Below are 15,268 nucleotides of genomic sequence, written 5' to 3'. Positions count from 1 at the left end.
TCTTTGCCCCAGAGGGTTATCCATGATATCTACACCGCAAAAAAAAAAAAAAGACCTGCAGTCTTCTGGTGAAAGGGGGATGCAGGAACGAATGAGAAACAAGACCAAGAAAACAGCAAAAGGGCCCAGGAGAAGGAAGCAGAGAAAATGAACAGATGAATAGAGTGAGAGCAGCAACTGTGCTGGGATAAGGCATGAGAGGGAGAGCATCCAGCAGCCAGTCCACTGGCTGGAAAGGGGGCACCACAATAAAGGGCTGGAAACCACTGATGTAAGAGGTCAGATTAAAAGAACTAAATACATTTAGCCTGAAAACGGGGCTGTGAAATAATACAGTGTACATGCACACCAAAAAAACGAGAGAAGTTCAGCAGCCCTGAGATGAATTTAGGGCAAGGCAGAGTTAGTCTGAACAGCAGGAACAAATTCTGAATAGTCAGATCTATTAGCGTAATTAGGCCAAGGAAAAGGAGTGGTGGAAGCCCCATTGCTTACAGTGAGACTGAACAAAGCATGAAAATAGTGTTCTGTGGAGAATAAGGACACTGACCACCATACGGCTTGGTCCAAACGACTTAATAGGCCCCTTCCTTCTGATTCCCACACCCAAATCGGTATTACACCCAGCACCACTCTCTCACCTCATCTTCAGGGGACACCAGCAGTATATGGAGAGCCCGGACAGATGCCGCAATGACATTATCCACTGTATCATCCAAGGAGAAGCGCAACAAGAAGAGGAATCCGGCATCGAGCAGCAAGCGCAGGACACTACCCTTCAGGGAGGAGGCAAACTCCCCAGCCTTGGCCTGAAAGAAATGCCATCCACAACCTCAGCATCAACAACAGGGTCACCCCATTAAAGCCAGGTGTGTATTAACATGCACCACACTTGCTGTTGCCTATGTTAAATGTAAAGCAGCTAAGAGAGCTGTGTTTGGTCAGTGACAACGATGGAGCACCCTGTCCAGTGGGAGCTGCACAGCAAGGCTGGAACATTACATACACCTCTACCCCGATATAACACGAATTCTGATATAACGCGGTAAAGCAGTGCTCCGGGTGGGGCAGGGCTGCGCACTCCGTCAGATCAAAGCAAGTTCGATATAACGCGGTTTCACCTATAACGCAGTAAGATTTTTTGGCTCCCAAGGACAATGTTATATCGAGGTAGAGGTGTAGTGGCTACACATTTTTAATCCAAAGCTAATTAACTCCAGAATGACCCTCGCAGTTTCCCGCAAGTAGACATTAGAACCAATTAAAAAGGGAATCCAGCAGGCATCCTGGACTCCAACGGACATGCAAGATGCACAGAAATTCATTAGGGTCATATTCAGTTCAGATACCCACAATGCTGTGCAGTTTGGGAATGTTTCCAACTAACAACCTGACATGGCTTCTTTTGAACCTTCCCCTCTCTACAGAGGAGGGTCATCAAAATGCCCCGACTGGATAAATATACATAAGCAATTACACTGCAAACACACAGAGATCCATGAGGAAGGCCGTGCTGCCATGGCACATCATGAACACCAGACTGATTGCAGCTTCATGAGCCACAGTCCCCCCAAAATACTCCTTTTGTACCTCCACTAGAGGGGAGTGGTCCCACATTCCTCATGCCATTCCGCCATTTGCTGACATTTCACACTTAGTGTGAGGGATCACAACTCCTTTCCTGTTTAAGCATGACAAACTATCCCTATGACTGAACTAATGCTCTCCCACTGTGGTCTAGTCCCTCTGCACTAACCCTATCAATGTGTGGGGCAGGGAGAGTGAAAAGCAAGTGCAGCAGGAGTAGGAAGACTCTTAATCCTTTGGTTTCTATTCTTTTGTTTTCTGTTTGTGAATGGCTTCCCTTCCCTCACCTCAGAGATCATACTTTTTAATTCTGGACCAAACTCCTGCTCCTCAACCCATCCCACAAAGTTCTTCACATTAAGTCCTCTCTGCATCATTCATTGCTGACATCCGCAGCACTACGTTCCCTGTGAGCCAGGTAGGAAGTTGTGCTGCTTTCCACTGAGGCAGACAATTCATTCTGCCACCAGTGCTGGTGCATTGCTTTAGGAGTAGGATGGTTTATTCTCACCTGCTATAAGAACAAGCATGTCACAGGTCTAGCTCAGCCAATGGGAGAGAAAGTGCAATAAAATAGCTTATGTCAGATGTAAGGCTGTCGACTAATCGCAGTTAACTCACGCAATTAACTCAAAAAAATTAATCGCAGTTTTATTTGCACTGTTAAACAATAGACTACCAATTGAAATTTATTAAATATTTCGGATGTTTTTCTACATTTTCATATATGTTGTATTCTGTGTTGTAATTGAAATCAAAGTGTATATTATTTTTTATTACAAATATTTGAACTGTAAAAATGATAAACAAAAGAAATAGTATTTTTCAATTCACCTCAAGTATTGTAGCGCAATCTTTGTCCTGAAAGAGACAAACGTAGATTTTTTTTGTTACATAACTGCACTCAAAACCAAAACAATGTAAAACCTCAGAGCCTACAAGTCCACTCAGTCCTACTTCTTGTTCAGCAAATCACTAAGACAAACAAATTTGTTTGCATTTACCGGACATAATGCTGCCCTCTTCTTATTTACAATGTCACCAGAAAGTGAGAACAGGCATTTGCATAGCACTTTTGTAGCCAGCATTGCAAGATATTTACGTGCCAGATATGCTAAACATTCGTATGCCCCTTCATGCTCCAGCCACCATTCCAGAGGACATACTTCCATGCTGATGATGCTGGTTAAAAAAATGTGTTAATTAAATTTGTGACTGAACTCGTTGGGGGAGAATTGTATGTCCCCTGCTCTGTTTTACCCACATTCTGCCATATATTTCATGTGATAGCAGTCTTGGATGATGACCCAGCACATGTTGTCCATTTTAAGGACACTTTCACTGCAGATTTCACAAAACGCAAAGAAGGTACCAATGTGAGATTTCTAAAGATAGCTACAGCACTCAACCCAAGGTTTAAGAATCTGAAGTGCCTTCTAAAATCTGAGAGGGACGAGATGTAGAGAATGCTTTCAGAAGTCTTAAAAGAGCAACACTCCAGTGCGGAAACTACAGATCCCAAACCACCAAAAAAGAAAATCAACCTTGTGCTGGTGGCATACGTCTCAGATATTGAAAATGAGCATGCGTTGGTCCTTGCTACTTTGGATCATTATCAAGCAGAACCCATCATCATCAGCATGGACGCATGTCTCCTGGAATGGTGGTTGAAGCATGAAGGGACACATGAATCTTTTAGTGCATCTGGCATGTAAACATCTTGCGATTCCGGCTACAACAGTGCCATGAGAACGCCTGTTCTCACTGTCAGGTGACACTGTAAACAAGAACCAGGCAGTATTATTTCTTGCAAATGTAAACAAACTTGTCTGTCTGAGTGATTGGCTGAACAAGAAGTAGGACTGAGTGGACTTGTAGGCTCTAAAATTTTATATTGTTTTATTTATGAATGCAGGTTTTTTGTACATAATTCTACATATGTAAGTTCATCTTTCATGATCAAGTGATTGCACTACAGTACTTGTATTAGGTGAACTGAAAAATACTATTTCAGTTGTTTTTTTACAGTGCAAATACTTGTAATCAAAAATAAATATAAAGTGAGCACTGTACACTTTGTATTCTGTGTTGGAATTGAAAGCAATATATTTGAAAATGTAGAAAACAGCCAAAAATATTTAAATAAACGGTATTCTATTGTTTAATCACGTGATTAATCCCAATTAATTTTTTTAATCGCTTGACAGCCTTAGTCAGATGAAACCATGGACCGACCAAATATGCAATTTCTGTGACACTGCTGAACAGCACTTTTGAGATAGCTGGCGCTCAGTTTTCCCATAGCACAATTCCACTTGGATTCACACAGGCCTACATCTGACATGTGCATGCACACACCCTGCCCCTTTGCCAAAGCGGCAGGGAAAGGCGATACAGTAGTTGGCTCTGCCAGCTTCACACCTGTGAGGGGTTCTCCTTCATAAGGGGAATTTTCTGCTGATGACTTCTGGCTGGAATCCATCCACTTTGTGCTGCCTGAGCACTGCAAAGCGAACGCATCACATTACAGAATCTGGGCCCTGACATTGCCAGCAGTGTAAACTAGGAGGAAGAACTTCCATACAAAGGTCACTCACCTTCTGGACAACATGGCCTAGCACCTGTAGTGCCAATGTCCTCTGCTGAATGAGCTGACTGCGGCACAAGTGGAAGAGCTCTTGGAGGGAGTAACCAGCCCTCTACACAGAGGGGGAGGGGAAAGAAAAAAAAAAGTAGATAAAACAGGATCCTTAGAGTAGTTACAAAATACTACATAGCACAAGGGATAAACTGCATTGCAAAAGAGTTGTGGGTGCTGCTTTATGCAAATGACTGAAGAGATGCTACTTCATTGAGAGACTGGCTAAAGGGAGACTTCACCTTGATAGGTAAGCCAGTTGTGTGGGGGTATTCTTTTGCAAGTAGATATGTTTTAAAATGGGATTTGGGGGAGGGGGGGGGAAAAATAGCAGCTCGGTATGTTCTGATTTCTCTCCTGGGTCCTACTTCAACACAGAATTATCAACGCATTCCTAAAGTACACATCACTAGGATATCCAGACACGAAGAATCTGAGAATTAAACATGGAAATCAGAATAAGGTGTACTCTCTTTCCATTTCCACTTTATTCTGGTATCTCCCTTACTTCTGCTTCTTCTCCATGGTGGTGTAGACCCAGATGAGTAGGTAAATCTGCATCTGGAGGAATCAATTCTCCTTTCAAACTAAATCGTGCTTGCATTCCCTATTAAAAAAAAAAAAAAAAAGTTATTTTACTGCCTTCCACTCCACTCAGCTTTTATATCTTACTTCCTCAATACAGTTTCAAGCTCTTAGCTCACAAAGTCCCAAGTTCTCCAGAACTTATCTCCGTTGCCCTGGTTTCTTAAATTCCAGAGCTATTTCCCCACATATTCTAGTTTCCAAACTTCAAATTCCCAGATCTCTCAGCCACTAGATACTAAATTCCCATCTCAATCCCTAGTCCCCTCTAATTCCAGATCTATCCTGCATAGTATTATGGAAAAGGTAACTGGATTCTCATCACACTCTAAGAGAGGACAGGGACAGATCTGGAGAGATGCCATTGTTAGCATCATTTATAGTTTGAAGAAGAGAAGGCGCATTTTCCAGCAACATCAGTCTCTGAGGACTTCACCAGCATGAACCACACATCCCACCAACAAACGAAAAGGGAGAAAATCAGTTTCTACTTTTCAAACCTTTTTGGTTCTCCTTTGCCGGGGGTGGGGCAGATCCTTTATCCACTCCAGCTTCTCAAACTCCACATTGTTCATGTGGATCCATTCCTTCTGGGGCTTGATGGGAAGGTCAACTTCTTTGAGGAGGGAGAGAAAGCATCAGAGGCATTATCTTTCCTGGGCATAGAGAAAGACAGCCAAATATTTGGCTTTGAGAGTATTTCATGTGCAGTTTTCATGTAAAGTAACAAAAAAAAACATTTTCAAATTGACTCATAGCTGGTGCATAAACATCAAAGATTTACTGCTGTTTTAATCTTTCATAAGCTCTAGAAGAGGAAGTAAACAGCACTGTAATGAAATTCACAGACGATGCTAATTTGGGAGGAGCTGACCACCAGACAGGATACAAACAAAGATTAGAAACATGGACAGAAAAAAAATTAGATTCAAGTTTGAGAACTGCAAGCTAACATCTGAGGGAAAATAATCTGAAACAAAGAGGTAGAAAGCTAGGAAGCAGTAATGCTGAAAGAAACAGATGAGAATGGACAGTAAATTATTAGCCTGCAGTAAATTATGGTAACAAAAAGGTCAGTGCAATATTGAGCTGCCTAGCGACATCACGTCACAGGACAGAGAGGTAATAGTCCCTCACTACACAGATCTGATGCACTCACACCTGCAATGTTGTATTCAGTTCTGACTACCTAGTCAGAAGCTGAAGTGATTGACTTCTGAGAAAAGATTAAAAACTTGTGATGGCGTGCAAATCCCACACAGGCCCTGAGTGGGTCAATGTGAGCCTGAGAGGCCAGTTATGTTACCTGACTGCTCCTGGAGGGACAGCCAAACTTAACTGATCATGAAGCCCAGTTGGGCAAGAGCAGGCTGGTTAGTATAAAGAGCAGAAATCTGTAGCAGAAGGGGGCTACAGCGAGAGAGTCAGGGTGGGTGGGGATAAACCCTGGGATCCTAGCCTGACTAGAGAAGGCTGGTAAGCAGCTGGGAGGCATCTCTTGTGTGTGGGAGTGCACAAACCCTGGTTGCTGGTTACAGGATCCCTGGGCTGGAGCCCAGTGTAGTGGGAGGGCCTAGTTTCGCCTCCCAGCTCCTGGGAAAGTGGCAGGAGCCTAGAGCTGGGGCCAAAAGACCTTCTGGTGAAGGCACTGAACTATTCTAGGTCAGACTGTGTTACCCCAGAAGGGGTGGATGAAATCATGACCTGGCCAGAGGACTGAGTTACAAGAAGAAAGGCCACTGGAACAGCCATCAGCAGAGGGCATCATGTGGGGAAACCACTGGTATGCCACGCCTGGCCATGAAGAGGTGATCCTGAGGCAAGCAAACACCCTTCACAGAGATAAATACATATATAGAGAGAGCTTGGCTGAGCCACGACTCAGTGGAGAAGCACGACAACAGCTGACAAGTATTTGAAAGATGTAAACACCACGGAGGATGATCAATTATTTAGCATAATAAACAGAGCTTTAAACTAGAAGAAATTGAGAGAGGGGAAATTTAGGCTCAACATCATGAAAAACTTTTTGTCAGAGAGATGAATTAAGCTGCAAGTTACTCTCCAAAGGGAAGGGGTGCTTGGGACATGTAACTGGAGCCAACTAAACACTAGCAAAGGTACAGTAGAAATCTGTCCCATGCTGGCTTAAGGATGGATGAGCTACCAGTCTTTTCCCTCTCCAGATTCCACCCAGGAAACCACACAAACATTAGCTAAAGGACCAGAACTGGTTGCTGTGAGCAGAGGGCATTAAAGAGTAGCAGCTTTGTTTCTGATTGAACAAAACAAGAGCAGGACATGGAGACATTTAAATTACTGCTGTAATCCTGTGCACTGAAGCACCCTTGCAAGAAACAACGGATACACATAAATCCTTTTTCCTGATCAGTCCTTTTCCCACAGATAATTGGCCCGGCCTGAAGCCTAACCTTTTCCTGGCTCATGTCTCCAGTTAGCCCTTTAATCTTCATAAAGGGCCCCCATAATTTCTGAGACATAGCCATAGACTCACGATTAGTGTAGTATTGAATAAGGCAAGGAATCAAGCGCAGAGTTATATACCCCAGCCAGAAAACTGTTCCACAGAACTTCAGCCAAAGGCCCAGTGCATATTTTAATTAAAGAAAAAAAGCATATGAAATGAAAGAAGGTGGCATGTTTGTGGGTGGTGGGTGTGAAACAAGAGGAAGTAAAATCACCAGAAAACTGAAATCTATTGACATCTCTAATTCAACAAGTTGTTTTTCCCCTCTCCATTAATCACTAAATGGAAAGGGCTAATTTAATCATGCCATGAACAGGATTATTAATATTACTGCTGGCCCTTGCATTACAATCTTGTCAACAGGAAAAGACGGATACATATTCCAAGGCATCAGCAGATTGTTCAATTACTGAGAAATCCCTTTACAGAAACACAAGCTGGTAGCCTGAATGCAACATATGTACTGAATTTTACAGGGCTTCCATTGCTTTAAGGGTTACAAACCCAACTCTCCCTCTCTCCACTCTCCTTCTCAGATCCTGTAGGCACTTTTTTCCTCTGATGAGAGTACAACCTCTGGGCAAAGGACTTGGAACCTTGTTTATCAGAAATCGAAGCCTTTTATTCTCATTAAGAAGGAAGTTTTCACTATTAAATGAATGCCTCCCCTAGTGCTGTTGAACCGGGCTGTTTTCTTTCTTGTGGGATTCAGGGTTGCCATTTCTGCGAGTTTACTCATGATGAATATACTCCTTGACATCAGCAGTGGCAGCTTCCCAACGTTAAGTGCTAATGTAAAATTAATATTACATCTCCTGCCAGGCACCGTGCATTGCATGCGTAACCTCATGCAGTTAGAAATGCCTCAATGATTTTTAGAATTGCTTCTTTCTGTAAATTGCTCTCCTGCTCCTCTCCTCCTTGAAATATGAAGTTTCCCATAGAAAATCCCCTTTTCCCATTCCAACACTGGCTTCTATGGGGAGCAAAGCACCCTCCCCAACCAACATACTCTTCCCAAGAGCTCCAGTACAACCCTGCCCACCCTTTAAAGACCACTTCTCCTGAGCAACTAATTTGTGCTGGTGCCTGGTGTGGAGTGGGGCAAGCGAGTGTCACTTACTAAGATGCAGCTTGTACACTCCATTGTTCTGGAACTGAAGAGCTAAAAATAACCTTTATATTAAGGCTGACGGAGATAAAGAATCAGAGAGGGAGAAAACTGTTGTGAAGAAACAGCAGAAGGATTGTTGAATGAGGTGTTTTCTTCAATAGATGCTAAAACAGCTTTCCTTCACCTCCACACACACAAGCTTCTCTCTCACCAAGGAAATGGTAAACACCGTCGTTATCTTCCCAAAACACACTGCTGAAATCCAAGAGCAATTCAAAGATCTCATTAGGCAGCCTGCACGCTGCACTGTGACCCAGAGAAAACATCAGAAGAGAGAATCGGGAGATGGAGACAGCAAAGGAACAATGTGAAATTGGGGAGTGGTACACCAGCGAGGGAGAAATGTAAACAACAAAGGCACTGTGTGGGGGAAGAAACGGGCAACAAGATGGAGAAAAGGAAAAGGCACAAACAAAACAACAGGGAGAAAAGCAGGACTGGGAACAGAAATTTAAGGCAGAAGTACTCCTGTTCTCGAAGAGAATTCAGTGCTGAGTAAGACTCCTGGAGACAGAGATCTTCTTGTTGTCAAGAGGACAGGGACAGCAGCAGGTGCAGCAGCAGTGCTGGCTTCCCCACAGTGCCCTCCCATAGTGCCCCAACAAGGACCTACGGCAGGAGGGTGTTTCTGTCTCCATGTCCATTCTCTCCTTGGCCTCTCTGCTGAGACGGGAAGTAAGGGGACAATTACCACCAGCTGCATTGGCACTTTGGTGAGGACCACTAGCAGCTCAGCTGAGACCCACCAATTCATTTAACTTTTTTAAAAAGGGAAATAGGACTAGGCATTAAAGTATGCAGAGGACACACAGATTGGTTATCTCAGCAAATTCAGTAGCCATACATCTGATCTGCACTGTGGCTCTGCTGGGAATAGGACTCTGGCTAGACTGAGGCCAGATTCAGTGGGCACTTATTCTGCACTGGCAGCACTGTAGCTCCCAGTATCTCACCTTCCTCCCAGCCTGGAAGGCCACAGCCCCTTTTATGCACAGTGGATAGAAACTGGCCTCCTTTCGGGAGAGCAGAAAGGGTGGAGACTTACTCCTGCCCCTCCCGTTCCCCTTCTATGGGGTTTGGTGAGAAAAGGAGACACTCTCCCCCTCCCCCGCCCATTCTGAGAGAGGAAGAAAAACTGAGCCTTGACTGGTGCACCTCATCTCCATGGACAGGAGAAAAAGTAGAAGACCTTGGGGACAGAGTGGGGGGAAAGAGATGTTTGCTAATAGGGGGTTGGGGAGAATAAGACCCAAGGGAACACTATATGGTGCCCCTGAAGCACTGCTCAGAGGGGAACCAGAAACAATACTGGATTACTTGACAGCAAAACATCTGCTGAGCCGGGGTTGGAGACACCTGAGTGGGAACTCAAGGGCCTGAGGGGATTGTTGCTGATCCGGGAACCAAGATATTCATTGACAAGAAACTGGCATTTCCACACCCTCTCCCATACACACTTTGCCTCCTCTCTGTCTGAACTTCAAAGACCAGCTCCAGCAAAGCAAAACACAGGAAACACCACAGAGAAGTTAGTAGGATTATCTTTGAAAGTTTCACTCTGTAAATGACAATTCTACAGCACGATTGCTCTCTTGCTGCTTTGTACTATTCTGTCACCCAAAGAATGGTGGAGCGCCCCAACAACAACCACCCCCGTGTGAGCACCAGGCAGGCATCCGCTGGAAATCCACTCAGTTGGTTCTCAGCTCCAAGCCACACAGTAAGATCATGGGAAGTAAGGTAAGAAAAGACCAACTAGGTCACCCAACCTGACCAAGACTATTTACAGCAGAATTCCCACTAACTCTTGTCTTACAAGTAGGGCCTGCACCTTCCACGAGAGCTGAACTCTTGAAGGCAGAAGCCGAGACCCAAAGGCTGTAAATACCCATCCTGTAGGTGTGCAGATTCATTGCGATTCAACAGTGGTTGCTGACATCCCTGGGCCATGCTACAAATGAATCAGCAGCAAAGGGCATCAGTCATTCCCAGAGAAAGCAGCTCCTCGCGAAGTAGGGGTGCCATTTAAAGAAAGTTATTCCAGCAGCAGCTGCCTCTCTGTTTCTTTTTGCCACACTCTGTCCTTTCCTTTCCCTGCTCAGAAGATCAATGAGGCTCACCCTATAAAATGCATTTCCTCCCAATGCATCTCTGAATAAGTTACAGGGATTAATGGGTTCTCCCCATTTACCATCCGCATTGTATTTAAAAAAAAAAAAAAAAAAAAAAAAAAAAAAAAAGCACCCTTACAATGCATGGAACTCAAATTAAAATAAGTGGTGTTGTTCCACTTGGACCCAAAATTTGATTTCTTCAAAAACTTCTGACCAAAGGCTAATTTGGGTATTTAACGAATTGCTGCAGAATTCAGCACTGGAATGATTCAGAAAACAGACAATCTTGCCACAGAATGAGGTCTAGCATGCCACCAAGTACAAGTTTTGTTACCTGTAATTTCCATTCTTGTATCTTTTTCAGGCCACACAGACTCCTCCATGCCTGACCCCCCTACAGAGAAATCCTTCACAGTCTCCTTTGCACCATGCTGGGATTCAGTCCCAGGTTCTGGATGTCCAGGCTTCTCTCGTCTCTCCTGGCCTTCCTCAACACCACGTTGTGACTTTAAGAAAGCAACTAAGCTGGGATCTGAAAGTAATCACAGACAAATAGAATAGCAAAATTGAGTCATCAAAATGCTTCTTGGTCCAACTCCTACTATTTAATGTTTTAGTCTTTTTTACTCCAGTCCCAAATGCTCTTGGTGATCCTCTCGAAGACACTTACTGCTTCAGGATCTCTTGATGGGGACAACTGGTTGTTAAAATGACAGGAAGAACCGATCTGATAAATGTCTTTCAAGGCAGGGAAGAGACCCAAAATTCTATTAATTCTCCCAGTTCGCAAATATAAACAAAGTAATTTGCCCCCTGTATTACAAAAAAGGCACATACAAGTCACACTGTTAATTACAGAGAAAACTCTGCTCTCAGATCCACCTGGTAATCTCAGTTCTGACATTCTGCGCTCCCTATATATGGATTTCTCATTGACATCAACCTGAGTTCCACATGAATAGGAAGCACAGAACATAGTAAGAAGAATGATTCACATTTTATTGAACCACAACAAAGTTTCAGTTCAAGTTCTGGGTACAAGTTGAGAAGAGTTCTCTATCTGAATTGGATCACCATCCCTAATATCAGCCATGGACTTCACATCCAGAGAATCATAGGAACGAAAGGGACCTCGAGAGGTCATTTAGTCCAGTCCCCTGTACTCATGGCAAGACTAAGTATTGTCTAGACCAGCCCTGACAGGTGTTTGTCTAACTTGCTCTTAAAATTCTCCAATGAATGGAGATTCCACAACCTCCCTAGGCAATTTATTCTAGTGCTTTATTCTCCAGTTGAGAATTTTGTCCTAATGTCCATCCTAAACCGCCCTACCACAATTTAAGTCCATTGCTTCTTGTCCTACCCTCAAAGATTAAGGAGAAGACTTTTTCTCCCTCCTCCTTGTAACAACCTTTTATGTACTTGAAAACCGTTATGTCCCCTCTCAGTCTTCTCTTCTCCAGACTAAACAAACCCAATTTTTTCAATCTTCCCTAACAGATTATGTTTTCTAGGTCTTTAATCGTTTTTGCTGCCCTTCTCTGGACTTTCGCCAATTTGTTCACATCTTTCCTGAAATGTGGTGCCCAGAACAGGACACAACACTCCAGTTGAGGCCTAATCGGTGCAGAGTAGAGCGGAATTACTTCTCGTGTCTTGCTTACAACACCCCTGCTAATACATCCCAGAATAATGTTTGCCCTTTTTATTTTATTTTTTGGCAACAGTGTTACACTGTTGACACATATTTACCTTGTGATCCACTATGACCCCCAAATCCCTTTCTGCAGTACTCCTTCCTAGGCAGTCATTTTCCATTTTGTATGTGTGCAACTGATTACTCCACTTAGGAAGGAACACTTTCCATTTGTCCTTATTGCATTTCATCCTATTTACTTCAGACCATTTCTCCAGATCATTTCGAATCCAAAGCACTTGCAACCCCTCCCAGCTTGGTATCATCCTAGGGTGACCAGATGTCCCGATTTTATAGGGACAGTCCCGATTTTGGGGTCTTTTTCACATTTGCTGTCTGATCACCCTATATCATCCGCAAACTTTATAAGTGTACTCTCCAAGCCATTATCTAAATCACTGATGAAGACATTGAACAGAACCGGACTCAGGACTGATCCCTGTGGGACCCCTCTTGATATGCCCTTACAGCCTGATTGTGAACTATTGATAACTACTCTCTGGGAATGGGTTTCCAAACAGTTATTCAACCACCTTATAGTAACTCCATCTAGGTTGTATTTCCCTAGTTTGTTTATAAGAAGGTCATGCAAGACAGTATCAAAAACCTTACTAGTGTCAAGATATACCACATATAAACACTGGCAGCTCTCTTCATGATTTGGGGTGGAAAGGGTGCTTGGAAGCGGAAGGTGTTTGGAGGGGAGAGAATATTCTTGAGACTAAAATACAGGTCAGAGTCAGGTGATCCGAGTTTTACCCCTAGCTCTGCCACAGACATCATATAATCTTGTGCCAGGCACATAACTTCTCTATGTGAGAGATTCCACATCTGCCAAGTGGGGACAGTAATAATTACATCCCTCGTGGGGACATGGCGAGATTCAGTTCATTAAGTGTTTATCAAGTGCAGAGAGATCCTCCAATAGATGGTAACAGAAGTGAAATGTTATTAGAGAACAACAACAATCACACTGATTACTACTCAGGGAGAGGAGGCACAAGGTATTAGGAAATTCTCTGTAACCCTGCAGGGAGTTATACTGTTAGATTAACATTGGCTTGTGGAAATTTCACTCTGGTAAATGTACTCCATGTTTTTAAATCAGTTTATAGAAAGGAACAGAAGAAATCGGGACACAACAAGCTACCCTTTGCCCCTGTCTGTCTCTCTCTCTCTCTCTCTCTCTCTCTCACACACACACACACACACACACACACACACTTCAATCTAAACCTCCCTCAGTGAGGGATCCCACTAGATCAAACACTGTGTGTCGGGTCCGACCAACTTAAAACACCCATTATTTCTATTAATGCAAGTAGAGTTGTGCTTTCCTGTACTTCACTGCACAGAAAGAGGAAAAAGAGGTTTTCTTAATCATTCTAGAGTTATATGTATAAATATTATTCCAAAGACACTGATAACGAAGACACAGTGGTCAAAATCATGCTCTGCCTCAGCATAGTCTCTCCGGTGACAGAATCAATATAGAGCTGCAAAGATCTCTACAATCTGAAGGGGCTACACAGGGTACAGTGCAGCTGGGCATGAAGCTTTATGATCTCCTCCACATCAAGGACATCTAACCTAGCTACTGGGCTGCAACAATCCTCGCAGTGTCCCTATGCAGCCTGAGACTGGAGGGGAGGATTCTTTTCCTCCACTCCTTTGTGTCTGACCAGCATCAGGCCACATACTGAGGCTGGAGCCTGGGCTTAGGATTTGCCTCCATGTGAGCCATTCTTCATGGACAATTCACTATTTTGGGGGCATAAAATTCAACCCACAGATCTGACCGGTTTCATTCCCTGAAGCCAGAGGACTGAAAGTCCTGGTAATTTTACCCTGCTTGGCGTAAACATAGATAATACAGGTATTTTTATTCCCCCCCACCCCCCCAAAAAAAAGAAGTGAAATGTTTTTTTGAAATGTATTAAGTCTTCTGCCTCACTAATACTCTGTGGGGGCGAGTTCCACAGTGTAGAAAACAAGATTTCCTTTTATACCCTCTTGTTAAAAGCGATAGAAATAAAGACTAATTTCATCTCAGAGGTTTGGACAGTTTAGCTCTCTGAATAAAGGGTGCCCCCAAGATTCTGGCTGCAACTGCTTTACTCCATCCCTTTGTGGCCTATCCAGAACACCCTATATCTCCTTCACCCTGGAATAGGCAGCAAGGTGCTCATGTGCAGAATACTGGTGTTCATACCCAGCTGAACCAGCAGCCTCCTCTGTTCCTGTAGGATCTCCTCCTGGGTCATGGAGTGCAACTTCTGTAGGTTCTCCTCGTGGATAGCCAGAGCTTCCCGCTCACTCTCCAAGCTTCCAAGACCCTCTCCAGTTATGATACGAGGTCGCTGAGTGCTCACATCATCATCAGGTTTGCCTAGAAAATCCAGCAACAGAAGTTATTAGTGAGTCAAATGTCTATAGCATTATTAATTCATCCAAATCTGAAAAGATCAAAAACATGTCACTGCACAGAAATCAACTACTTTCCAGTTGTTTCAGATAAAAACAGTATTTAACAATGGATTACTAGCCAAGGTAACAGTGAATATAACCGATTCCAGTTTTTCCAGCCACTGTTACCTGCCCTTTAGGTTCCTGCTCCAGGTTTAATGTTAGCTCTCTGCTAAGCCCTGGTACACCACCAGCCTATCCATGTTTGCAATCTCCAACACTCACACTGCTCTCATGATTGTAAAAGATGGAGCACTACCCAAACCACACTGCAGGTTAGAGCGCACATAAACAAACAGGTGAAAGTCTGCTAAACAGAAATTTGCCTTGAAAGGTTGGGGACTGCTAATCTACTGATTTTCTTCTCCTTGACTGTTAGAGCTCTAAGTATGCAGAAAGATCATGCCCTGAGCAAACCCCAGCTCTCTCTTTATCTGCCAATCTAACTCCCTTCTTAAAGAAAGGGTTAAATGGAATGAGCCTAACAGTGGTATAAAATTCTCATTTTATCAGATAGAGA

General features: G+C 43.6%; 1 protein-coding gene across 2 annotated transcripts in view; it reads right to left on the bottom strand.

Moving 5' to 3' along the window:
- RPAP1 (RNA polymerase II associated protein 1) overlaps positions 1-15,268 on the bottom strand; it is a 53,892-nt gene that overhangs the window by 28,512 nt on the left and 10,112 nt on the right. For both annotated transcript variants that reach the window (XR_008444829.1, XM_054027280.1), the window contains exons 6-11: positions 14,495-14,671; positions 10,921-11,118; positions 5,311-5,426; positions 4,734-4,832; positions 4,185-4,286; positions 642-809 (exon numbers count right to left, since the gene is read on the bottom strand). Coding sequence is in view for 1 of the 2 variants with exons in the window: in XM_054027280.1 (XP_053883255.1) it covers positions 642-809; positions 4,185-4,286; positions 4,734-4,832; positions 5,311-5,426; positions 10,921-11,118; positions 14,495-14,671 (860 nt within the window). In the remaining variant the exon portion in view is untranslated. The remainder of the gene's footprint in view (positions 1-641; positions 810-4,184; positions 4,287-4,733; positions 4,833-5,310; positions 5,427-10,920; positions 11,119-14,494; positions 14,672-15,268) is intronic.

The sequence above is a fragment of the Malaclemys terrapin genome, chromosome 4, assembly GCF_027887155.1.
Source record: "Malaclemys terrapin pileata isolate rMalTer1 chromosome 4, rMalTer1.hap1, whole genome shotgun sequence".
Lineage (NCBI taxonomy): Eukaryota > Metazoa > Chordata > Testudines > Emydidae > Malaclemys > Malaclemys terrapin.
This window is presented reverse-complemented; position numbering and strand designations above follow the sequence as displayed.